This window comes from Oncorhynchus mykiss, chromosome 10 (assembly GCF_013265735.2).
Source record: "Oncorhynchus mykiss isolate Arlee chromosome 10, USDA_OmykA_1.1, whole genome shotgun sequence".
NCBI lineage: Eukaryota > Metazoa > Chordata > Actinopteri > Salmoniformes > Salmonidae > Oncorhynchus > Oncorhynchus mykiss.
The window spans coordinates 67,080,208-67,105,345 of record NC_048574.1 but is presented as its reverse complement, the minus strand read 5'-3'; the positions used below and the strand labels follow the sequence as shown (position 1 = coordinate 67,105,345).

Here is a 25,138-nt window from a genome sequence, read left to right as displayed (position 1 = left end):
AGTTAACTTACGATGCGCAGCAGCCACATCTGGGTGAAAGAGGAGGTGGAGTAGTGGGTTCCGTAGTGGAACTTGGGCACCTGGTCGTCCTCCCAGGATTCATAGCGGTCGTTGAAGAACGCCGCCCTCTTGGGGTTCAGGGCACCAATGGGCTGTGAGGAGAAAGACAACGTTATTACAACAGAGACTGATAGAGATAAAAGAGAAACAGAGGGAACGAGTGGCAGTACAAAAAGAAGAAACATTTTATAACACAGTACATTGAACTCTTTTAGCTTTCAGAGAGCAGACATTGCTTCAAAACACAGGGCCTATATATTCAAATGATGTTAGTAATCTTTGTGCGTTCGTCAAATGAATATTAGATGCTGTGTTGTTCTGAGGATCAATCCATTCCAACAGCATTTCACTTCATAGCCCTGAAACACAACCCCCTGCAGCTAGTCTGTCAGAGAGAACGAATGTGTTGCGATGAAAGGAGGCCTAGGAACATCAATAGCAAGGGCCGGGAGGTTCCTTCTTCCATTTTTATTAATCTGTAGCTAATATACTAGTCAGGAGAAGCAGCATCCATTGTGGGTCTAAAAAATGGATCAGTTGCATTAATTTCCCATTGATCTCAGAGAAACCAATACCTGGCTGAGCCTGGCTTATTATTTAAATGCTCATTTATAGAAATCACTTTTTTACCCGTTCAATTTGTATTAGTCTTCTATTAGCCCTCCTCCTCTTCATCCCTCGCTCCAAACACACCTCCTCTCTGATCAATGGTAATGGAATGATGGCCTTTTGAAGATGAAGCACTGGCTGGTGGATCGATAGGCCCTCTCTCATATCATAGTGCTGTCATGGGAGGCCTCGTCCAGACTGGGGAGAGGCTATTGATCTGATGCTGCTGTTACTGTGTCGGGTGGGTGTAATGGTGTGTGTGTCTGATTGTATCCAAGGGTGCACCCATTCAAGACGGTACCCAATTACCTTCCTTATACTCCAACAACCAGAAAAGAACAGGAACACACACAATCCCCCACACACGCCAACACACACACCGCCTCATGCCGACACAGTGTGCTGGGCTGTGCTGACAGTGACACACTATTGGCTTACCCAGGGCTACTGGGGGTGGGAGTACACACACTGAATTATACAGTACAACGATTGGACTGATTTATTGCAGTAATAACGTAGAGCTCATTAAAAAAAGAAAAGGCTGGAAGAGGAATATAAAATGTAAAAAAAGAGACTGAGTGCACTGCAATGAGAGCGAGAATAAAAGAGAGCATGAGAGACAGGGGGGGACAGGGGGGAGCAAGAGAGAGGGGGGGGATAGAGAGAGCGGGAGAGACAGGGGGGGGACAGTGAGAGGGTGGGGAGAGAGGGGGGGGGTGGGAGAGAGAGATAGGGGGAGAGCGGGAGAGAGAGAGAGCGGGGGGAGCAGGAGAGAGAGAGAGAGAGGGGGGATAGAGAGAGCCAGAGAGAGAGCGGAGAGCAGGAGAGAGAGAGAGAGAGGGGGGATAGAGAGAGCAGGAGAGAGAGAGAGCAGGAGAGAGAGAGAGAGGGGGGAGCAGGAGAGAGAGAGAGAGAGGGGGGATAGAGAGAGCCAGAGAGAGAGCGGAGAGCAGGAGAGAGAGAGAGAGAGAGAGGATAGAGAGAGCAGGAGAGAGAGAGAGCGGAGAGCAGGAGAGAGAGAGAGAGAGAGGGGGGATAGAGAGAGCAGGAGAGAGAGAGCAGGAGAGAGAGAGAGAGAGAGGGGGGATAGAGAGAGCAGGAGAGAGAGAGAGCGGAGAGCAGGAGAGAGAGAGAGAGAGGGGGGATAGAGAGAGCAGGAGAGAGAGAGAGAGCAGAGAGCAGGAGAGAGAGAGGGGGGATAGAGAGAGCAGGAGAGAGAGCAGGAGAGAGAGAGCGAGAGAGCGAGCGCGAGAGAGAGAGCGCGAGCGCGAGAGAGAGAGAGCGAGCGCGAGAGAGAGAGCGCGAGAGAGAGAGCGAGCGCGAGAGAGAGAGAGCGCGAGAGAGAGAGAGCGCGAGAGAGAGCATGCGAGAGAGAGAGCATGCGAGAGAGAGAGCGCGAGAGAGAGAGCGCGAGAGAGAGAGCGCGAGAGAGAGAGAGCGCGAGAGAGAGAGAGCGCGAGAGAGAGAGAGAGAGAGCGCGAGAGAGAGAGAGCGCGAGAGAGAGAGAGAGAGAGCGCGAGAGAGAGAGAGAGCATGCGAGAGAGAGAGCGCGAGAGAGAGAGCGCGAGAGAGAGCGCGAGAGAGAGAGCGAGAGAGAGAGAGCGAGAGAGAGAAAAATTAAGCGAGAGTGCAAGAGAGAGGGAGCGTGAGCGAGAGGGAGCGTGAGAGAGAGGGAGCGTGAGAGACAGGGAGCGTGAGAGACAGGGAGCGTGAGAGAGGGAGCATGAGAGAGGGAGCATGAGAGAGGGAGAGAGCGCGTGAGAGGGAGAGAGAGAGAGAGTGCTCTACACTCTACATTGTTTACTGCTGTAAATTACGGCCGGGTGGAGAGCGATGCGCGGCGAGGAGGGCGGCGGTACAATAGAGCGGTGGTGACAGCGTCGTACATCAGGCCCGTCCCCGGTGAGGAGTGCTCTGATCGAGTGAACGCTGCCCATTGGGCTAATATGTTCAGGCGGTGCCTGCGAATAGTGCTTTCGCGAGCGCTCGGATAAATGAGCTGCTATCGTGGTTTTTAATTAGACTTTGAATGAGATTAGAATAAACCATGGACAGAGTTAGATGGTGTTACTGCTTCAAAGAGGAGAATATGGGAGACTTTAATCTTGGATAACGGTTTTATCGGTTGTTCATCCAGAATGTAGATTAGGAAGGTGTTGGGAAATGGTTATTTTAGCATCATTATTACACCATAGAATTAGCTTACACTTATAAAGTACTATGCTAGCCCACTGCTACCCATAGCCACTCAACTATGCTAGAGGCGTCACTACAGACCCTGGTTCGATTCCAGGCTGTATCACAACTGGCCGTGATTGGGAGATCCATAGGGCGGTGCACAAATTGGCCCAGCGTCATCCGGGTTTGGGCGGGGTGGGTTGTCATTGTAAATAAGAATTTGTTCTTAACTGACGTGCCTAGTTAAATAAAATAAAAACTATACAAGATGGTGTCGGTGATGTGTAATCTTTTACGTGACGCTAAATCCTCTAACATATTGGAACAACAGGAAGTGCATCATACAGTAACACATTGTGTTCATATACCGTTTGCAGATCAAATAGAGATTTATGTTATCAAAGGACTCTGATCACAGACACAAATAAAACCATTCAACAGTTAACCAAAATCAAACCTAACGTCAACTGGATAATACAAACAATCTTTCCTTGTGACATTCAACTGTCAAAGACATCAAAGGCAAAAAATGTCTATCAAGATGAGCAGAAACCAGACAGTAGCATATGGTTAACCATTACATCTCTCCAAATTATAAGGGTCAGCAGTGATACAACAAACTACAATGTTTCCACATTTAAGGATTATTTGACAAAATAAATCGCTCATTTAGGAAGGCTCAGTCTGAGCTTTGCCAGAGAGCCTTGAGACATAAATCAAACTGTGGTTTTGAGAAGACTGTTTATATAGAATGTCCTATTTAAACAGTGAGAATGACGTGGTGTTTGAGGGTTGTCAGAAAACATATGGGACGCATCTTGAAATCAATACCCCATTAGCCCCCCGCACGGTGCCAAAGTACGAGAGCCCTGGAACCGCTCAATATAAAGCTGCGTTGTTTTTGCTACATTGCAAATACAGGACCCCAAACCTGTCCAGGTCAACACCTCGTTCAAGCATCCCGTTTCAGGAGTCCTTCCAAATTGCCTGTTTAAAAATGCTCTCAACGTTAGAGCAGGCGTGCGTCCCAAACGTCACCCTATTCATAACATAGGGGCGTCCAAAAGTAGTGCACTAGATAGGGACTAAGGTTGTCTAGTGTAAGACCGTGTCCTTATCGTGGTGACTACAATGTTATCTCTGGGCTGGCAATTCATGTCAGACCGAGGTTAGAGTTTAGGATGAGAAAGAGCCCCGGGGTATGAACGGAATCGCTCTGACAGAAGGAACATACATTTGTGAGGACATGCACTCGCGCACGCACACGCACGACAGTGTGCGACACACGGGCATTCGTGGCAATTTCAGCCTCTCAATGTCACAGGGCTCTCGCATGACCTGTTTCTATCAAAGCAGAGCACGACATGAGAGGGGGAGGGAGGGAGGGAAGACATAATTTGGGAGGTGCGTATATTTGTCCTGTTACACACAAGGGTATAATGGAAATGTGTTTTTTTGTATATCCCAACTCTCCCTGAGAGACCCGCAGGGAGTGGGGTCACGGCCGGGGTCGCCATTGTACAGCAACCCTGGAGCATTTAGGGTTAAGTGCCTTGCTCAAGGGCACAGCGGCAGATTTTTTAATATTTTTTATGTTCACCTTGTCAGCTCCGGTATTCGAACCAGCAACCTTTCGTTTACTGGCCCAACGCTCCAACCTCAAGTAAAAGAGGAGAGAGAGAAGGAGAGATATCAGAAGGGGGGATTATGACGAACCAAACTAAACGCGCAGCCAATAGAGGAGGAGTACCGAGCGTCGGAGCGGCTGTCCTTTCCCAGACGATGCAGTCTGCCACGCTCCACTGGTCATACACTGATATCACACCATGTCAACAGCATGAATAAAACTGGTGTAGTAAAGATTGGTCGGCCCCGCGTCTCTCCTTCCTTCACTCCCTCGCTCTTCAATGATAATGGGGGGATGAGGGAGGCAGAGAGAGTAGAGAGGGATAGGGAGAGGCAGAGAGAGTAGAGGGATAGGGAGAGGCAGAGAGAGGGGGGGTGAAACAAAAAAGTCTGCCCACACTCCTCTCCTCCTTCCCCTTGTTCTGTCGTTCTCCCTCTCTCTCCCCTTGTTCTATCTCATTCCCTCCCTCTCTCTGCTGCTCAGTTTCTCCCTGGGGCGTTGAGGCTCGACTGAGCACAGCGGCTGAGCTGTCCAAACTCTGGAGGAAGAGGGGGATGAGGGGGAGGGAGGAGGGGATAGAGGCTGCTATGGCTGTCATATGTCAGCCTCGTGGGCAAAATGAAGCACAAATAAACAGAGCGAGGGGGGTACACAGCCGCATGGTGGGAAACACTACACAAGGGAGGTAGAGGGAGAGAAACGAAGATGGGAGGACTGGTCAAAGGAGGGCTGCTTGGAGGACGGTGTTGATGTGCATGACAGGATGAGTGTGTGGGTGTGTATGGAAGTCGAGAAGCAGTTGTGGCAATGACAGTTCACAAAAAGGCCATAGAAGTCTTCTCAAGAGAGCATGCATTCACTCCAGCTGAATCCATCCTCAGTCATAGCAAGATGGACGCGTCTGCATTCCACCTCCACCTCAGAATCCTTTGCCAGCCAGGGCAGACTTGGGCCAGGCGCACCATTAAAAGTGAATGGCCAACTCTGTGTGGCTCTAGAGTGCATTATTTCCCAGGTATACTCTGCCTGTCCATTACTGCACATGCCTGTTGTTTCCTGTGGCCCGGCTGATTTATTCAGCCATTTGGGCTTAAGCCAGACACGGGCGCTCCATCATCTCACTCTCAAAGTAATCCTCTGTCCTCCCACCATTGGGCGCCATTACACATAATTAATGGCCGTTCTGGGGCTGCTGCGACTGGCAAGCTTTGGAGATGGGCCTTTTAAAAGTGTGTGTGTGTTTTAAAAGCATCAGGGGGGGAGAGTAAGACATCTTCAACTGTTCTAAGCTTAATCATCTGTAGAGAGCATTCCTTCACTTCAGAGGGAGCAGCGGAGGGGACTTAAGACTGTGACTTCAATTAGTAAATAATGGAGTTCTGCACAGGAAAGAGGAAATGCAATTTTAGACTTCTGTCCAGGTCAAATACAAAATGGAGTCTTGGTATTACATGACTTCCTCTATAGGTGTGTAAGCAGTGATACCGTCTAAGAGTACCCCTTAACGTATGCTTCCTAGTCGAAACAGTTTCTGCATGCATTATGACGACATTTTATGACGTTTTTGTGAAGTGTTGGTGTTTGACAGCTTTCTGCATTTTTCCCCCCCTGGCTGTTCGGGCACACACATTTAGTTTTTTTTCGGTATCCGAAGTCTACGCCCCTTCGTCAGTGATTGGTCAACAGTAGGCATTCTTCAAAGAAGTGTGTTGTCATTCAACGACAGATGACTAGTTTTCATGCACGTTGTTGTTGAGAAATTCTGCACCAAACATCTTAGATGTAAAAAATACCTCCTCTGTAAAAACACCAAAATGAATTACAGATTTATTGAGATATTTTAGATTAACTGACTATTTTGAGGAAGTTTAATGACTACTGCATCTCAAGAGGGACAAATATTGCCACTTTTTCAAGGTAAGGCATTTTAAGGTAGTATGCGAGCACATACGTTCACTTCACCTAGCAGAGTTCTGCTAGGAGCAAATCAAACCTATGTATGAGGACGCCTTTAGTCAGTAGAGAGAGAGAGAGAGAGAGAGAGAGAGAGAGAGAGAGAGAGAGAGAGAGAGAGAGAGAGAGAGAGAGAGAGAGAGAGAGAGAGAGAGAGAGAGAGAGAGAGAGAGAGAGAGAGAGAGAGAGAGAGAGAGAGAGAGAGAGAGAGAGAGAGAGAGAGAGAGAGAGAGAGAGAGAGAGAGAGAGAGAGAGAGAGAGAGAGAGAGAGAGAGAGAGAGAGAGAGAGAGAGAGAGAGAGAGAGAGAGAAAGAGAGAGAAAGAGAGAGAGAGAGAAAGAGAGAGAGAAAGAGAGAGAAAGAGAGAAAGAGAGAGAGGAACAGGAGGGGGAGAGAGAGAGAGAGAGAGAGAAGGAGAGAGAAAGAGAGAGAGAGAGAGAAGCTGTTCTTTCCTCTCTGCTGTGTGTTGTACAGAGATGGCTATCAGCACCAAGTGATTAAAGAGACGTCTTACTTAACTATGATCAATCGCAATTACACAGCCACTACTCAGGCCAGGGGAGTGGGCAGTGATTAACAAACAGCCAGCTAATCATTCCAGCCACAACTCCCCTACATACTCCCTCATAGCCTTATAGGACCTTATATCAGCGCTGACTCAGCTAGTCCCAGAGAGCCTGTCTTCAGCGAGGCGTCTCTTTCTTCCTAAGTGTGTGTGGGTGTGTTACCTTGGACAGGTCTCTGTAGTTGCTGGGCAGAGTGAGGTCCAGGTCTGCAGTGTCGTAGTTCGTGATGACCCAGGGGAAGACGGGGTACTGATTCAGGTCATTGTACGTACGACCTGGAGGGAGGGAGGGAGACATGGGGGGGGGGCGGTCACAACAGTCTCAAATTAGTCAGTCTCAAACTATGAAGAAAATGAAGTCAGAGGATGAAACCATGTTGGCCAAACAGAGTTTATATCATTTACCACATATGTTCATAATAGCTGGGTGTGTTGTCATTCCCTATGGTGACAGTCCAGTGACAGTGGGGTAACACTGGTCTTACCAGAGATGGTGTTGAGGAAGATCAGGTACTCAAAGTTGGAGATCTCTCTGCGCTGCCAGCGCTGGGTCATGTTGGAGGCCTTGTAGAGCTGCTTGGGACTGGCCTGGGAGATACGCCTGGAGGAGGAAGAACACACACTGCCTGGTTACATCCCGGGCTGTGTGGTGAGATGCCGGGCTGTGTGGTGAGATGCCGGGCTGTGTGGTGAGATGCCGGGCTGTGTGGTGAGATGCCGGGCTGTGTGGTGAGATGCCGGGCTGTGTGGTGAGATGCCGGGCTGTGTGGTGAGATGCCGGGCTCTCTGGTCAGATGCCGGGCTCTCTGGTCAGATACCGGGCTCTCTGGTCAGATACCGGGCTCTCTGGTCAGATACCGGGCTCTCTGGTTAGATACCGGGCTCTCTGGTTAGATACCGGGCTCTCTGGTCAGATACCGGGCTCTCTGGTCAGATACCGGGCTCTCTGGTCAGATACCGGGCTCTCTGGTTAGATACCGGGCTCTCTGGTCAGATACCGGGCTCTCTGGTCAGATACCGGGCTCTCTGGTCAGATACCGGGCTCTCTGGTCAGATACCGGGCTCTCTGGTCAGATACCGGGCTCTCTGGTCAGATACCGGGCTCTCTTGTCAGATACCGGGCTCTCTGGTTAGATACCGGGCTCTCTGGTTAGATACCGGGCTCTCTGGTTAGATACCGGGCTCTCTGGTTAGATACCGGGCTCTCTGGTTAGATACCGGGCTGTATTCCAGTCCATAAGTGCTGGCAAACAAGACATTGACAACACCTTCAAAGAACAACATTTCAGACCCACTGTGAATTATGAAAACATAACCTAATCATACCAGAGGATTGGTGTGTTTCAAGATTTCCAGATTTAATTATAAATCTGATTCAGTCCAAGGTCTTAGTAAAGTCTCTAAATGCAAATGTTCCAATATGAAATAGGTATTGATATTTAGGCACACTAAATGAAAAAGACAAATATGCAATGAGTAGGGTTAATTCTTCTTCTCAAGCAGATACACACACTGATCCCCCCGCAACACGCACAGGCCCCGAAGCATGATGTATGCTATGGGACTTAAACAAATGACCCCCAATCCAATTAAAACAAAGGCAAATGATGGAATAAATCACTGTCACAGTGTGAGATTATAGTCATTAAGCCAGCAGAAAGTCACAATCACCCCTTTACAACTCCCAGTTTATAGCTTCAAAACACTGAACAAACGTTAGGGCATCTCTGAATTATATACAAGGCAGCTAAAATCAAATTGGATGTGTCACATGTGTGGAATACAACAGGTGTAGATCTTACAGTGAAATGCTTACTTAAAAGCCCTAATAGCCCTAATAATGTTTTAATTAATTAATGAGCAGCAGTAAAATATTAGCAAGGCTATATACAGGGGGTACCGGTACAGAGTCAATGTGCAGGCTATATACAGGGGGTACCGGTACAGAGTCAATGTGCAGGCTATATACAAGGGGTACCGGTACAGAGTCAATGTGCAGGCTATATACAGGGGGTACCGGTACAGAGTCAATGTACAGGCTATATACAGGGGGTACCGGTACAGAGTCAATGTACAGGCTATATACAGGGGGTACCGGTACAGAGTCAATGTGGTTAGTCAAGGTAATTGAGATAATATGTACATGTAGGTAGAGTTATTAAAGTGACTATGCATAGATAACAGAGAGTATCAGCAGTGTAAAAAGAGAGGGGGGGGGGGGGGGGCAATGAAAATAGTCTGGGTAGCCATTTAATTAGATGTTCAGGAGTCTTATGGCTTGGGGGTAGAAGTAGAAGCCTCTTGGACATAGACTTGACGCTCTGGTACCGCTTGCCGTGCAGTAGCAGAGAAAACAGTCTATGACTAGGGTGGCTGGAGTCTTTGACCATTTTTAGGGCCTTCCCCTGACACCGCCTGGTATATAGGTCCTGGATGGCAGGAAGCTTGGCCCCAGTGATGTACTGGGCCATACGCACTACCCTCTGTGGTGCCTTGCGGTCAGAGGCTGAGCAGTGGCCATACCAGGCAGTGATGCAACCACTCATGATGCTCTCGATGTTGCAGCTGTAGAACCTTTTGAGGATCTGAGGACCCATGTCAAATCTTTTCAGTCTCCTGAGGGGGAATAGGTTTTGTTGTGCCCTCTTCACGACTGTCTTGGCGTGCTTGGACCATGATAGTTTGTTGGTGTTGTGGACACCAAAGAACTTGAAGCTCTCAACCTTCTCCACTACAGTCCCGTCGATGAGAACGGGGGCGTGCTTGGTCCTCCTTTTCCTGTAGTCCACAATCTACTTTGTCTTGATCAAATGCTAAACCATATGAAGGTTTGGCCAGAGAACAACTGCTAGGGAAATCTTGTTTCTTTATAGGTACTTAAAATGCTGTCTGAATGTTAGGTTCAATGTTTTTGAGACATTAATGTATAGTGAAAAGAGGTTGGGGTGAAGCCTAGGTAGTCGATATACCTAAAGAAAACTCACTGAATGTTAGGGAAATATTATTGCAACACTGGTGTGGATGTGATGTTGTGGTAAACATTATAGTGTGAGGTAGAGGTACTGCAGGTTGTGGAAAACATTATAGTGTGAGGTAGAGGTACTGCTGGTTGTGGTAAACATTCTAGTGTGAGGTAGAGGTACTGCTGGTTGTGGTAAACATTCTAGTGTGAGGTAGAGGTACTGCTGGTTGTGGTAAACATTATAGTGTGAGGTAGAGGTACTGCTGGTTGTGGTAAACATTATAGTGTGAGGTAGAGGTACTGCTGGTTGTGGTAAACATTATAGTGTGAGGTAGAGGTACTGCTGGTTGTGGTAAACATTCTAGTGTGAGGTAGAGGTACTGCTGGTTGTGGTAAACATTCTAGTGTGAGGTAGAGGTACTGCTGGTTGTGGTAAACATTATAGTGTGAGGTAGAGGTACTGCAGGTTGTGGAAAAGATTATAGTGTGAGGTAGAGGTACTGCTGGTTGTGGTAAACATTATAGTGTGAGGTAGAGGTACTGCAGGTTGTGGTAAACATTATAGTGTGAGGTAGAGGTACTGCAGGTTGTGGTAAACATTATAGTGTGAGGTAGAGGTACTGCTGGTTGTGGTAAACATTCTAGTGTGAGGTAGAGGTACTGCTGGTTGTGGTAAACATTCTAGTGTGAGGTAGAGGTACTGCTGGTTGTGGTAAACATTCTAGTGTGAGGTAGAGGTACTGCTGGTTGTGGTAAACATTCTAGTGTGAGGTAGAGGTACTGCTGGTTGTGGTAAACATTCTAGTGTGAGGTAGAGGTACTGCTGGTTGTGGTAAACATTCTAGTGTGAGGTAGAGGTACTGCTGGTTGTGGTAAACATTATAGTGTGAGGTAGAGGTACTGCTGGTTGTGGTAAACATTCTAGTGTGAGGTAGAGGTACTGCTGGTTGTGGTAAACATTCTAGTGTGAGGTAGAGGTACTGCTGGTTGTGGTAAACATTATAGTGTGAGGTAGAGGTACTGCTGGTTGTGGTAAACATTATAGTGTGAGGTAGAGGTACCGCTGGTTGTGGTAAACATTATAGTGTGAGGTAGAGGTACTGCAGGTTGTGGAAAACATTATAGTGTGAGGTAGAGGTACTGCTGGTTGTGGTAAACATTCTAGTGTGAGGTAGAGGTACTGCTGGTTGTGGTAAACATTATAGTGTGAGGTAGAGGTACTGCTGGTTGTGGTAAACATTCTAGTGTGAGGTAGAGGTACTGCTGGTTGTGGTAAACATTATAGTGTGAGGTAGAGGTACTGCTGGTTGTGGTAAACATTATAGTGTGAGGTAGAGGTACTGCTGGTTGTGGTAAACATTCTAGTGTGAGGTAGAGGTACTGCTGGTTGTGGTAAACATTCTAGTGTGAGGTAGAGGTACTGCTGGTTGTGGTAAACATTATAGTGTGAGGTAGAGGTACTGCTGGTTGTGGTAAACATTATAGTGTGAGGTAGAGGTACTGCTGGTTGTGGTAAACATTATATTGTGAGGTAGAAGTACTGCTGGTTGTGGTAAACATTATAGTGTGAGGTAGAAGTACTGCTGGTTGTGGTAAACATTATATTGTGAGGTAGAAGTACTGCTGGTTGTGGTAAACATTATAGTGTGAGGTAGAAGTACTGCTGGTTGTGGTAAACATTATATTGTGAGGTAGAAGTACTGCTGGTTGTGGTAAACATTATAGTGTGAGGTAGAGGTACTGCTGGTTGTGGTAAACATTATAGTGTGAGGTAGAAGTACTGCTGGTTGTGGTAAACATTCTAGTGTGAGGTAGAGGTACTGCAGGTTGTGGTAAACATTATAGTGTGAGGTAGAGGTACTGCTGGTTGTGGTAAACATTATATTGTGAGGTAGAAGTACTGCTGGTTGTGGTAAACATTATAGTGTGAGGTAGAAGTACTGCTGGTTGTGGTAAACATTATAGTGTGAGGTAGAAGTACTGCTGGTTGTGGTAAACATTATAGTGTGAGGTAGAGGTACTGCAGGTTGTGGTAAACATTATAGTGTGAGGTAGAGGTACTGCAGGTTGTGGTAAACATAGTGTGAGGTAGAGGTACAGTAGGTTGTGGTAAACAATGTGAGGTAGAGGTACTGCAGGTTGTGGTAAACATTATGGTGTGAGGTAGAGGTACTGCAGGTTGTGGTAAACATTATAGTGTGAGGTAGAGGTACTGCTGGTTGTGGTAAACATTCTAGTGTGAGGTAGAGGTACTGCTGGTTGTGGTAAACATTCTAGTGTGAGGTAGAGGTACTGCTGGTTGTGGTAAACATTCTAGTGTGAGGTAGAGGTACTGCTGGTTGTGGTAAACATTCTAGTGTGAGGTAGAGGTACTGCTGGTTGTGGTAAACATTCTAGTGTGAGGTAGAGGTACTGCTGGTTGTGGTAAACATTATAGTGTGAGGTAGAGGTACTGCTGGTTGTGGTAAACATTATAGTGTGAGGTAGGGGTACTGCTGGTTGTGGTAAACATTCTAGTGTGAGGTAGAGGTACTGCTGGTTGTGGTAAACATTCTAGTGTGAGGTAGAGGTACTGCTGGTTGTGGTAAACATTATAGTGTGAGGTAGAGGTACTGCTGGTTGTGGTAAACATTATAGTGTGAGGTAGAGGTACTGCTGGTTGTGGTAAACATTATAGTGTGAGGTAGAGGTACTGCAGGTTGTGGAAAACATTATAGTGTGAGGTAGAGGTACTGCTGGTTGTGGTAAACATTCTAGTGTGAGGTAGAGGTACTGCTGGTTGTGGTAAACATTCTAGTGTGAGGTAGAGGTACTGCTGGTTGTGGTAAACATTATAGTGTGAGGTAGAGGTACTGCTGGTTGTGGTAAACATTCTAGTGTGAGGTAGAGGTACTGCTGGTTGTGGTAAACATTATAGTGTGAGGTAGAGGTACTGCTGGTTGTGGTAAACATTATAGTGTGAGGTAGAGGTACTGCTGGTTGTGGTAAACATTCTAGTGTGAGGTAGAGGTACTGCTGGTTGTGGTAAACATTCTAGTGTGAGGTAGAGGTACTGCTGGTTGTGGTAAACATTATAGTGTGAGGTAGAGGTACTGCTGGTTGTGGTAAACATTATAGTGTGAGGTAGAGGTACTGCTGGTTGTGGTAAACATTATATTGTGAGGTAGAAGTACTGCTGGTTGTGGTAAACATTATAGTGTGAGGTAGAAGTACTGCTGGTTGTGGTAAACATTATATTGTGAGGTAGAAGTACTGCTGGTTGTGGTAAACATTATAGTGTGAGGTAGAAGTACTGCTGGTTGTGGTAAACATTATATTGTGAGGTAGAAGTACTGCTGGTTGTGGTAAACATTATAGTGTGAGGTAGAGGTACTGCTGGTTGTGGTAAACATTATAGTGTGAGGTAGAAGTACTGCTGGTTGTGGTAAACATTCTAGTGTGAGGTAGAGGTACTGCAGGTTGTGGTAAACATTATAGTGTGAGGTAGAGGTACTGCTGGTTGTGGTAAACATTATAGTGTGAGGTAGAAGTACTGCTGGTTGTGGTAAACATTATATTGTGAGGTAGAAGTACTGCTGGTTGTGGTAAACATTATAGTGTGAGGTAGAAGTACTGCTGGTTGTGGTAAACATTATAGTGTGAGGTAGAAGTACTGCTGGTTGTGGTAAACATTATAGTGTGAGGTAGAGGTACTGCAGGTTGTGGTAAACATTATAGTGTGAGGTAGAGGTACTGCAGGTTGTGGTAAACATAGTGTGAGGTAGAGGTACAGTAGGTTGTGGTAAACAATGTGAGGTAGAGGTACTGCAGGTTGTGGTAAACATTATAGTGTGAGGTAGAGGTACTGCAGGTTGTGGTAAACATTATAGTGTGAGGTAGAGGTACAGTAGGTTGTGGTAAACAATGTGAGGTAGAGGTACTGCAGGTTGTGGTAAACATTGAGGTAGAGGTACTGCAGGTTGTGGTAAACATTGTGGTAGAGGTACTGCAGGTTGTGGTAAAGGCTGTATAATGTAATGCTGAGGGAGTAGTGATGGTGTGAGAACAGGACTGGGCTGTACAGTTGTCTCCAGGTCAAAAGAGACACGGTGCCCCTAGGCTGAGCTACACCATGATGATTAATGGGACTGACACACTCTCGCTCTCCCTCCCACAAGCATGTCTGTGCACACACACACACACACACAGGACACAAAAACAAACAGATCCACACAATCTGACTCTTACAAAAACACACATTTCAACACTCTCTCATGGGTTACAAAATGGATGGTACATATCACTATCACGCCAACTATGCAGCAAAACACTGGGATACTCCTTGGGAATTGTCTTGGACATTTCTCAATTTCCATTCTGTCTTTGGCTTGGCTACAGCCATGACAGTGCAGTACACAGGCTGGACTTGGCTATGGCAGGGTGCTGCAGACATGCAGTCATAAGAAGGCAAGAAGAGGGAGAGAGTTGGGGGGGGTGCCCACTCTATACCTTGGACTGTGTGAGTGTGTGTGTATATATATATATATATGTGTGTGTGTCTGTATATGTTTTCCACTCTTTCTGTGGTGGTTTTCTCAGAACGTGCTGAAGCGTGACGGTGTTACACTCTAAGCCCACAAGTATTTAGTGTCAGCTGACGAGAGAAAGTGGGGATGAACACATACCAACCCTCCACCGCAGAGAGAGACAGAGAGAGAGAGCGAGAGAGAGAGAGAACAAAATAGACTGACCTGGTCTGTGGGAGGCCAAAGTTGGTGCCCACCCCCACGCGAGGGAGGCATTGGACCACCTTCTTGACCGTGCCTGCATCTGGGAAGTTGAACATGACCGCAGCTACAGAGGAAGGCAAACAAGTTCTGTCAATCCATGGCTTGGTTTCCACAGATAATGGAGCAGCTTCAAATTCTAAATCATGTAGAAATAAATCCCAACATCAAATCTATACTCTTTCAAAAAGATCCTGGCAAAGATACATTTCACTCATTTGTCTTTCAGATTCAAATCCAAACTCATAATAACTCATAATTTAAGGGTTGTGATTCTACTGAATAATATTAGAATAAAATATGCTGGTTGTGGGTCTTACTTCTGTTGGCCATGAAAATCTCCAGAGCAGTGTTCTGTAGCAAGTAACGTCTGGAGAAGACAGCCCTGATCTCTGTGAACAGCCATTTACCATGAAGGCCCTCTGTGTAGGTTAGGATCTGGAGAGGAGAGGAGAGAGGGAGGAACGGTATGAGGGTGAGAGGTGAGCAAAGACAGGAGACAAGAAAGTAGTACAAGAAGAAATAAGAAAAGAGGAGAAGCGACAGAAAGAAAGGAGAAGCGAGGAAGAGAGAAGAGACGAGAGGAGAGAGAGAAGGAGAGGAAGAGAGGAGAGAAGAAGAAGAGAGAGGAGAGAAGAAGAAGAGAGAGGAGAGAAGAAGAAGAGAGAGGAGAGAAGAAGAGAGAGGAGAGAAGAAGAAGAGAGAGGAGAGAAGAAGAAGAGAGAGGAGAGAAGAAGAAGAGAGAGGAGAGAAGAAGAAGAGAGGAGAGAAGGCTGTGTTAGTTCATTCATCACAGCCAAATGACGCGTCGTCCCGAACAGAAGGATTAATGTGTTATATTGATCAGTCTCCATGAAAAAGGGATTCCTTTAACGAGAGAATGAGCCCTATTCAGAGGGAGGAGGGAGGGATGGACGAGGCAGACATTTAGTTCACTAAAAGCTCATCAGTAATTTAGACAGTGGTTATCCTCTCTGCTTAAAATATAAATAAAGACATGGTCAGAATCAGATACATACTATTGTCAAGATCATTTAAAGTACGCACCAATATTCAGAGCTAAAAAAGTATTACTTTCCTGAAGAGTACCAATTACAAGGCCAAACGTAAAATGTGTTTACAAAACAGTGATATGTAGTTCAAATAAATCTATAACGCCAACACAAACCGCCCATTGCTGTGGTTTTTAAAGGCTCCGTTTTTCACCAGATTAAGACCGGTTTGACCAGCCAGGTCACCGGTGATACAAGTCAGTGTTCGACGTCTGTCCACGTCTGAGGACGTCAGGAGATGAGGTGGAAACCAGCCACTAGGGGCAACAGTGAGCGCTGTTACCTTCAGGTAGGTTTGGGTTATGCTGCGGCGTTGTGGATAGGGATGGCAGAGAGATAAGCCCGATTCAAATACTCCAAAGGTTGCAAGTTCGAATCCAGCGATAGAAAGTTGTTTCTGAGATTTTTGTTTTAAGCCTATCACAAATCTTAACCATTCGGAGTTAATGCTTAATCTTAAGATTTCTGAGTTAATGCCTAAACTTAACCCTAAACTTAAAAATGCTGAGTTATTTAGGAACTTAACCTTAAACACTTCGAATTTTGACATTTGCAACAACTTCAAAATTTGACATTTAATAAATATGGATTAACATCTAATTCTGACTTGCAACCGTGAGAGCTAGTTGGGTTTGACAACGCTTTTATGAAGAGTGCTATTGGGTCAACAGCACAGTTTATGCTAAATAGTCAGTTAACCTGCTTTCTCTAATTCCTCTAACAAGGGGACTGCCACCTTGCAAGGTTAAACAGGAGCTTGTTGGCTAACGCTAAAGAATGCAAAAATGCTAAAATGAGCTGAGCCTAATCTCTCTCTGTGGAGAATGGACTCTCTCTCTCTCTCTCTGCGGTTGTCAGAGTGACTTGTCTCGATGCCTGTCAGCCCTCCTGACAGCCACAGATGCTCGGTCCGGGCCTCCTGCGATTCATATTCAAGCTAATCCAATCTTTAGATTCTGCACTAACCCACTTATCGTTGCTTTGTTGACTAGCTTAAAATGTTTTAATGACGCTAGGTGTTAAGGGACATGGGGATTGAAGAGGGGTCACTGAGGTATGGCACCGAGTGGTAAGAAATATTCAAATATGTGACTAGCATAGTGTGCTAACTCCAGCACTAGCTTCAAGGAGCTCATTAAAGGGTAGGTTGTAGGGGATGGGAGCAGCTGGGGCTCTTAGCTGAGGACATCCTGGCAGTCTCTCTCTCTCGCTCTGTCTTTTTCCTTCCCCCCCTCTCTCTCCTCCCTCTCTTTCCTCCGGTGCCTCCATACTTCCCTCCCTCTCTCCCTCCATCTCCTTCTACCCCCTCCTCTCTCCCTCTGCCCTCCTCTCAGAGGAATAAGATCTGCCTGCACCACAGCCTCACTTCAAAGTCTCTGGAGTTCAATTAAATGTGGATTAGAGATGTTTGGAGGAGAGACTGGGCTGCCCGTCCGTCTCTCTCCCAGACTCTCACCTACACTACCCTAACAGGCTGGGCCCAGGACGACCCCACACCGTACCAGCCTCCCATCAGCCCCGTCACCATGGGAACACTGTCACAATAACCCCTCAAGCTGTGGCTTCTGGTACAGAATATCCAAAAGGACTTATGAAGGGATTTTCTTTCATTGGGCGTCAAAGTTATTTGTGAAAGACACTATTGTGTTTTTTGATGATGTTTTAGAAGGATCTAGGTGAGAAAGATGGGTATTTTGTTAGGTTTTTTCCTCATCAGTTTGATCATTCTATTTTTGATGAAGTCTTAGTGGATCTAGGTGAGTCTTCATCAGTTAGATTTTTTTCAATTATGAAAATCACTTCTCGTCATCTTTCAGACACTGATCTCCACACTGCAGACAGGGCAGGCAATGACAGTGTACAGCAGCCACCACTCTCTGTGATACAATTAACCCTATTTGATCAGTGTTAATAGACTGCGATACACACTGCCACTCTGCAACCCACAGCCTCAACAGAGCATGACACAACAACATTGCCTGTGGGACTGGGGGAGGATCGGGGGATGTTTATTTTAGTAATATACTGTATTCTCGTTATTGTATGATCATCACTGTGTACTTACAAATATATCTCAACGATGTATAACAAAGCAGCCGCTAAATAACTAGATATGACAGTCTGGTCTGCGTGTCTCCTGCCCTGTCCTGTCTGTCAGAGTCTGTTTACCAGTCTGATCTGAAGGTCATGACAAATCGCCTCAGACAGACAGTTGGATCAGTCTGACTTCTCTATCCGCTGTAAGGATGGACAGACAGACAGGGTGGCCAATCAGGTTCACATGTCAACACCGACCACTCATCAGACTACATGTCACAGACAAACACAGACAGAGCGAGATACACTACCTCCTCAACCACACTACATGTCACACACACACACACACACACACACACACACACACACACACACACACACACAGAATGAGATACACTACCTCCTCAACCACACTACATGTCACAGACACACACACACACAGACATAATGAGATACACTACCTCCTCAACCACACTACATGTCACAGACACACACACAAACAGACAGAATGAGATACACTGCCTCCTCAACCACACTACATGTCCACAGACACACACACACACAGACAGGGCGAGATAAACACACACTGCCTCCTCAACCACACTACATGTCATCTCTCAGTGCTGAAATGTCACTTTCCACCAAGTATCAGGTCAGAAATGCAGTAGACAATTTCATGTAGAGGTGAAAAGATAGATGGAATGGTGTGTGGTAAGTAACCTTTACTCTGTTCCAGGTGGGTGGTGATTAACCTTTACTCTGTTCCAGGTGGGTGGGTGGTGAGTAACCTTTACTCTGTTCCAGGTGGGTGGGTGGTGATTAACCTTTACTCTGTTCCAGGTGGGTGGGTGGTGAGTAACCTTTACTCTCTGTTCCAGGTGGGTGGGTGGTGATTAACCTTTACTCTGTTCCAGGTGGGTGGGTGGTGAGTAACCTTTACTCTGTTCCAGGTGGGTGGGTGGTGATTAACCTTTACTCTGTTCCAGGTGGGTGGGTGGTGAGTAACCTTTACTCTCTGTTCCAGGTGGGTGGTGAGTAACCTTTACTCTCTGTTCCAGGTGGGTAGGTGAGTAACCTTTACTCTCTGTTCCAGGTGGGTGGGTGGTGAGTAACCTTTACTCTCTGTTCCGGGTGGGTGGGTGGGTGGTGAGTAACCTTTACTCTCTGTTCCAGGTGGGTGGTGATTAACCTTTACTCTGTTCCAGGTGGGTGGGTGGTGAGTAACCTGTACTATGTTCCAGGTAGGTGGTGATTAACCTTTACTCTGTTCCAGGTAGGTGGTGGGTGAGTAACCTTTACTCTCTGTTCCAGGTGGGTGGTGATTAACCTTTACTCTCTGTTCCAGGTGGGTGGGTGAGTAACCTTTACTTTCTGTTCCAGGTGGGTGGGTGGGTGGGTGGGTGGGTGAGTAACCTTTACTCTCTGTTCCAGGTGGTTGGGTAGGTAAGTAACCTTTACTCTCTGTTCCAGGTGGGTGGGTAGGTAAGTAACCTTTACTCTCTGTTCCAGGTGGGTGGGTGAGTAACCTTTACTCTCTGTTCCAGGTGGGTGGGTGAGTAACCTTTACTCTCTGTTCCAGGTGGGTGGGTGAGTAACCTTTACTTTCTGTTCCAGGTGGGTGGGTGGGTGGGTGAGTAACCTTTACTCTCTGTTCCAGGTGGGTGGGTGAGTAACCTTTACTCTCTGTTCCAGGTGGGTGAGTGGGTGGGTGAGTAACCTTTACTCTCTGTTCCAGGTGGGTGGGTAGGTAAGTAACCTTTACTCTCTGTTCCAGGTGGGTGGGTAGGTAAGTAACCTTTACTCTCTGTTCCAGGTGGGTGGGTGAGTAACCTTTACTCTCTGTTCCAGGTGGGTGGGTGAGTAACCTTTACTTTCTGTTCCAGGTGGGTGGGTGGGTGGGTGAGTAACCTTTACTCTCTGTTCCAGGTGGGTGGGTAGGTAAGTAACCTTTACGCTCTGTTCCAGGTGGGTGGGTGAGTAACCTTTACTCTCTGTTCCAGGTGGGTGGGTAGGTAAGTAACCTTTACTCTCTGTTCCAGGTGGGTGGGTGAGTAACCTTTACTCTCTGTTCCAGGTGGGTGGGTGAGTAACCTTTACTCTCTGTTCCAGGTGGGTGTGTGAGTAACCTTTACTCTCTGTTCCAGGTGGGTGGGTAAGTAATCTTTACTCTCTGTTCCAGGTGGGTGCGTGGGTGGGTGAGTAACCTTTACTCTCTGTTCCAGGTGGGTGGGTGAGTAACCTTTACTTTCTGTTCCAGGTGGGTGGGTGGGTGGGTGAGTAACCTTTACTCTCTGTTCCAGGTGGGTGGGTAGGTAAGTAACCTTTACTCTCTGTTCCAGGTGGGTGGGTGAGTAACCTTTACTCTCTGTTCCAGGTGGGTGGGTGAGTAACCTTTACTCTCTGTTCCAGGTGGGTGGGTGAGTAACCTTTACTTTCTGTTCCAGGTGGGTGGGTGGGTGGGTGAGTAACCTTTACTCTCTGTTCCAGGTGGGTGGGTGAGTAACCTTTACTCTCTGTTCCAGGTGGGTGAGTGGGTGGGTGAGTAACCTTTACTCTCTGTTCCAGGTGGGTGGGTGAGTAACCTTTACTTTCTGTTCCAGGTGGGTGGGTGGGTGGGTGAGTAACCTTTACTCTCTGTTCCAGGTGGGTGGGTAGGTAAGTAACCTTTACTCTCTGTTCCAGGTGGGTGGGTAGGTAAGTAACCTTTACTCTCTGTTCCAGGTGGGTGGGTGAGTAACCTTTACTCTCTGTTCCAGGTGGGTGGGTGAGTAACCTTTACTTTCTGTTCCAGGTGGGTGGGTGGGTGGGTGAGTAACCTTTACTCTCTGTTCCAGGTGGGTGGGTAGGTAAGTAACCTTTACGCTCTGTTCCAGGTGGGTGGGTGAGTAACCTTTACTCTCTGTTCCAGGTGGGTGGGTAGGTAAGTAACCTTTACTCTGTTCCAGGTGGGTGGGTGAGTAACCTTTACTCTCTGTTCCGGGTGGGTGGGTGAGTAACCTTTACTCTCTGTTCCAGGTGGGTGGGTAGGTAAGTAACCTTTACTCTCTGTTCCAGGTGGGTGGGTAGGTAAGTAACCTTTACTCTCTGTTCCAGGTGGGTGGGTGAGTAACCTTTACTTTCTGTTCCAGGTGGGTGGGTGGGTGGGTGGGTGGGTGAGTAACCTTTACTCTCTGTTCCAGGTGGGTGGGTAGGTAAGTAACCTTTACTCTCTGTTCCAGGTGGGTGGGTGAGTAACCTTTACTCTCTGTTCCAGGTGGGTGGGTAGGTAAGTAACCTTTACTCTCTGTTCCAGGTGGGTGGGTGAGTAACCTTTACTCTCTGTTCCAGGTGGGTGGGTGAGTAACCTTTACTCTCTGTTCCAGGTGGGTGGGTGAGTAACCTTTACTCTCTGTTCCAGGTGGGTGGGTAAGTAATCTTTACTCTCTGTTCCAGGTGGGTGCGTGGGTAAGTAACCTTTACTCTCTGTTCCAGGTGGGTGGTGAGTAACCTTTACTCTCTGTTCCAGGTGGGTGGGTAAGTAACCTTTACTCTCTGTTCCAGGTGGGTGGGTGAGTAACCTTTACTCTCTGTTCCAGGTGGGTGGGTGAGTAACCTTTACTCTCTGTTCCAGGTGGGTGGGTGAGTAACCTTTACTCTCTGTTCCAGGTGGGTGGGTGGGTGAGTAACCTTTACTCTCTGTTCCAGGTGGGTGGGTGAGTAACCTTTACTCTCTGTTCCAGGTGGGTGGGTGAGTAACCTTTACTCTCTGTTCCAGGTGGGTGGTGAGTAACCTTTACTCTCTGTTCCAGGTGGGTAGGTGAGTAACCTTCACTCTCAGTCTCTCAGGGTGTAGATAGATATGACAGGTCTAGAAGCGACGCCGCTCGTCACCTCATATCATATTGTGAACCAGACCGATTCATCTTCACTCCAAAAACATATCCAGATATAATATTTGAGACCGATGTTTTTCAGAAACCCTGTCTTGTAAAGTTCCAGGGCGGGAGTCACATTCCCTCCCTCTCCTCCACACACACCTTTTCCCTTGCAGTTGAAAAAGCTTGGAGGGTGAAGCTTGAACGATAAACTATCCAGGAGAGAGAAAGGTGTGCCGCCTATGACCCACTTGGTCGAAGCGGCTGCTGGACAAATTGCAGCGGTGAGGTCGTTACTGTCCGGGGCTGGAGTTATTGCTACATATGCTACGGCTGTGATAGATAGACAGAGGAGGGGTCAGTAGAAAACAGATAAAGAGGAGAGGAGAATGAGAATTAAATCACTAAAGAAGAATGGAGTCAGACAGTGGACCAAAACACAGTAATAAACAAGTCAACAAAGATGACTGTGGTAGAGAAGGTACCTAAAATATATTCCAGAGAATTGTAGATATGACTTTATTCTACACTTTATTTGAAAGGGCCATATACTGGAATAAAGTACCATGGTGGTATATACTGTATGCCTCCTAATGTCTCAGAGTCTCCAATTGCATTTATACCTAATGGCTCCAGACTGCAGGTGTTTGTGGCTGCAGCCCTCCAGGCCTCCATCAGTCTCCATCACTGGCCCTGAAGACCTTGAAGGTGAAACACCACCACTCTAACTCCCCTCAACCTCCTCCAGATGTGGCCACAAATGGCCCCTGTTGATTGGCCTGCCGCCTGATGGAGGCCTCTTCTGATTGGCCTGCCTGATGGAGTACTTATTGAATTAATGCAGAAGTCAGACTCGGAACACACAATTCCAAGAACCAATGAAGCAGGGAGAGAAAGAACGGACTGTGAAGTATTCGAGTGTTGAAGGATAATAGTTTGTATTGACATACCGAGATGATGGTTTTGATAGAAAAAAAATATTGAAATATATATTGACATATATCCTGTATTTCTCAAAGACAAAAGCTCTACAGGGTTGCAAAAAACAAAATCCCTAGCCATCTTCACTCTTATGCATTTGATTATGGCTTAATATAACTTTCTCGTCCCCTGTTTCAGGTACAGCAATTCTCATCAATTCAGCTCTCTGACTCCAAGCTGAATTTCAAAGTGACTGACACCACAGAGGATGCATGCAGCCAAACAGAACAACAAAAGGCTTTGAGTCTCGATTGTGAGGCTTTTTTCTCTCTCTCTCTCACACAATCACACTCACTCTCCTTCTCTCTCTATCTGCCGCACTGGGAGTTATTCAACCTGTTTGTGCCTGGGCTGCTGGTCATTTCTGAAGCACTATCGTTTGTCTCTGTCAGACACCCAAACGACTCTGGAATGAAGAGGGACACATGAAAGGGGACCGGGGGAGAGATGTGCCTCTACCATCCCCCTGGCTACCCCCCCCCCCACCCCCACCCCACACACACACACACACACAATCTCTCAGCCAGTCCCTGCCAATGGACCTACTCCATCACACACTCCCCACTCCAGAAATGACTACCCACCAACACACCCCTGACTCCTCAAGCTTGCTGCTGCTGTGGTTTATTAAAGATCCTATTCTGGATGTTCTACTTCGTACGTCTGATATTTCACTGTGCGGTTTACATCTGTAATATTCTGTCATGTGACAAATAAACTGGTTTGACCTGGACTGGGGGCAAAGCACCACCCGTTTGGGTTTCTGACACAAACGTAATTGAAAATACCATCTAACATGAGAGCAGAACAAAGTAGCAGGGTAGTTGTGCTGTGAGTGTTACAAGATAAGTGTGTGTGTGTGTGTGTGTGTGTGTGTGTGTGTGAGTTACAAGATAAATTAGTCTCTCAATATTGTTCACTATTGGGGAGACGAGGAGCGGGTGTTTGGGCTGATAAGGACTTCCTGGCATTGAGGGAAAAAAAGGAAACAGTGTTACATAGTAGATAGCAACCAATGTCGCTTATTAGAATTGAATAAAACTTTATGGTACAATGTCAATCAGGAAATTCATCTAAGGACGGTGTGGCAAGAGGGAAGAATAAAATAGCGTTTTTGCGTTTGGTTTAGTACGCCTTGTGTTGCGTCTGTCTGTGGCCTTTGAAGGAAAATGAGGTGATTGAAGTTCAATTTGTAGGCTGTTATTAAGCGTTTCCGCGCGGCTGCTTCGGTTAAAGGATCACGGAGGAGGGATTTAATATTACCTTTTGGTCCTATGAAGAGCTGGAGATAAAGTGATGAAATTAATGAGCGGGAGGAAGAGAGGTGATCAATCAACATCAAAACAGAGACGGGGGGGTAGAGGGAGAGGGGGGTAGAGGGAGAGGGAGAGGGGGTAGAGGGAGAGGGGGATCGAGGGGGGTAGAGGGAGAGGGGGAGCAGCCATATTGGGGAAGTCGATAGGGTTTGTAGTGAAAAAGAAAAGAAACCTCTGGACTTATCAGTACGGAATTGGAATTGCTTTTGCGACGCGCAAACACACACACTCAGAGGCATATACCCCCCCTCATCACACACTCTGATGAACACACACACACACAAACTCTCTCTGTGTACGATGTTTGTGTGTGTGTTACGTATTCCTATGGGAATGTGTTTTGTATATAGGGGGTGTTTGTGTGCAAAGGCCTCTGAACATCAATCAAGCCCCCCCCATGTGAAATAACTACAATGTTTACACCACCTTCTCAACAGCCAGGTGCACATTATTCTGCATTACAGATTGCACCAATTCTTCCTGAGTATTCCCATGGACTTCCCCAATTCCCAACCAAACAGAAGCAGCAGAAGTTGGACTACAACACTTTGAATCACGAGCTAGAAGATCAAGGACCCTGTATAGCCTAGTCACAATCTGTGCATCTGAAGAATCCCCAGCAGCATATTTTTCAACTCTTCTTCCTTCGCTTCACTGACCACAGAATCAAAATCAGGTATGATAACCACAGCAGCGGTCTGAGACGTGAGTCTGGAGTTTACGACTGTTCAAACCTAAATGAATATGAAAGCGAAGACTAACACAAGCAGACACTTCGAGCCAATGAGTTTGACGCTAGCCTTCCCTGGGACTTCATTTACATGGGCTCTGCCTCCTGTGTAACTCCGATACAGTGGGGCAAAAAAGTATTTAGTCAGCCACCAATTGTGCAAGTTCTCCCACTTAAAAAAATGAGAGAGGCCTATAATTTTCATCATAGGTACACTTCAACTATGACAGACAAAATGAAAAAAAAAAATCCAGAAAATCACATTGTAGGATTTTTAATGAATTTATTTGCAAATTATGGTGGAAAATAAGTATTTGGTCAATAACAAAAGTTTCTCAAACGTTTTCTGTAAGTCTTCACAAGGTTTTCACACACTGTTACTGGTATTTTGGCCCATTCCTCCATGCAGATCTCCTCTAGAGCAGTGATGTTTTGGGGCTGTTGCTGCG

General features: G+C 46.7%; 1 protein-coding gene across 5 annotated transcripts in view; it reads right to left on the bottom strand.

The window, feature by feature from the left end:
* The window catches only part of LOC110533189 (lipopolysaccharide-responsive and beige-like anchor protein), a 388,104-nt gene that overhangs the window by 141,215 nt on the left and 221,751 nt on the right, over positions 1-25,138 (bottom strand). For all 5 annotated transcript variants that reach the window (XM_036933632.1, XM_036933634.1, XM_036933635.1 and 2 more), the window contains 5 exons: positions 15,040-15,157; positions 14,684-14,786; positions 7,477-7,592; positions 7,155-7,267; positions 12-152 (listed from right to left, as the gene is read on the bottom strand). In XM_036933632.1, the coding sequence (XP_036789527.1) occupies positions 12-152; positions 7,155-7,267; positions 7,477-7,592; positions 14,684-14,786; positions 15,040-15,157 (591 nt within the window). The remainder of the gene's footprint in view (positions 1-11; positions 153-7,154; positions 7,268-7,476; positions 7,593-14,683; positions 14,787-15,039; positions 15,158-25,138) is intronic.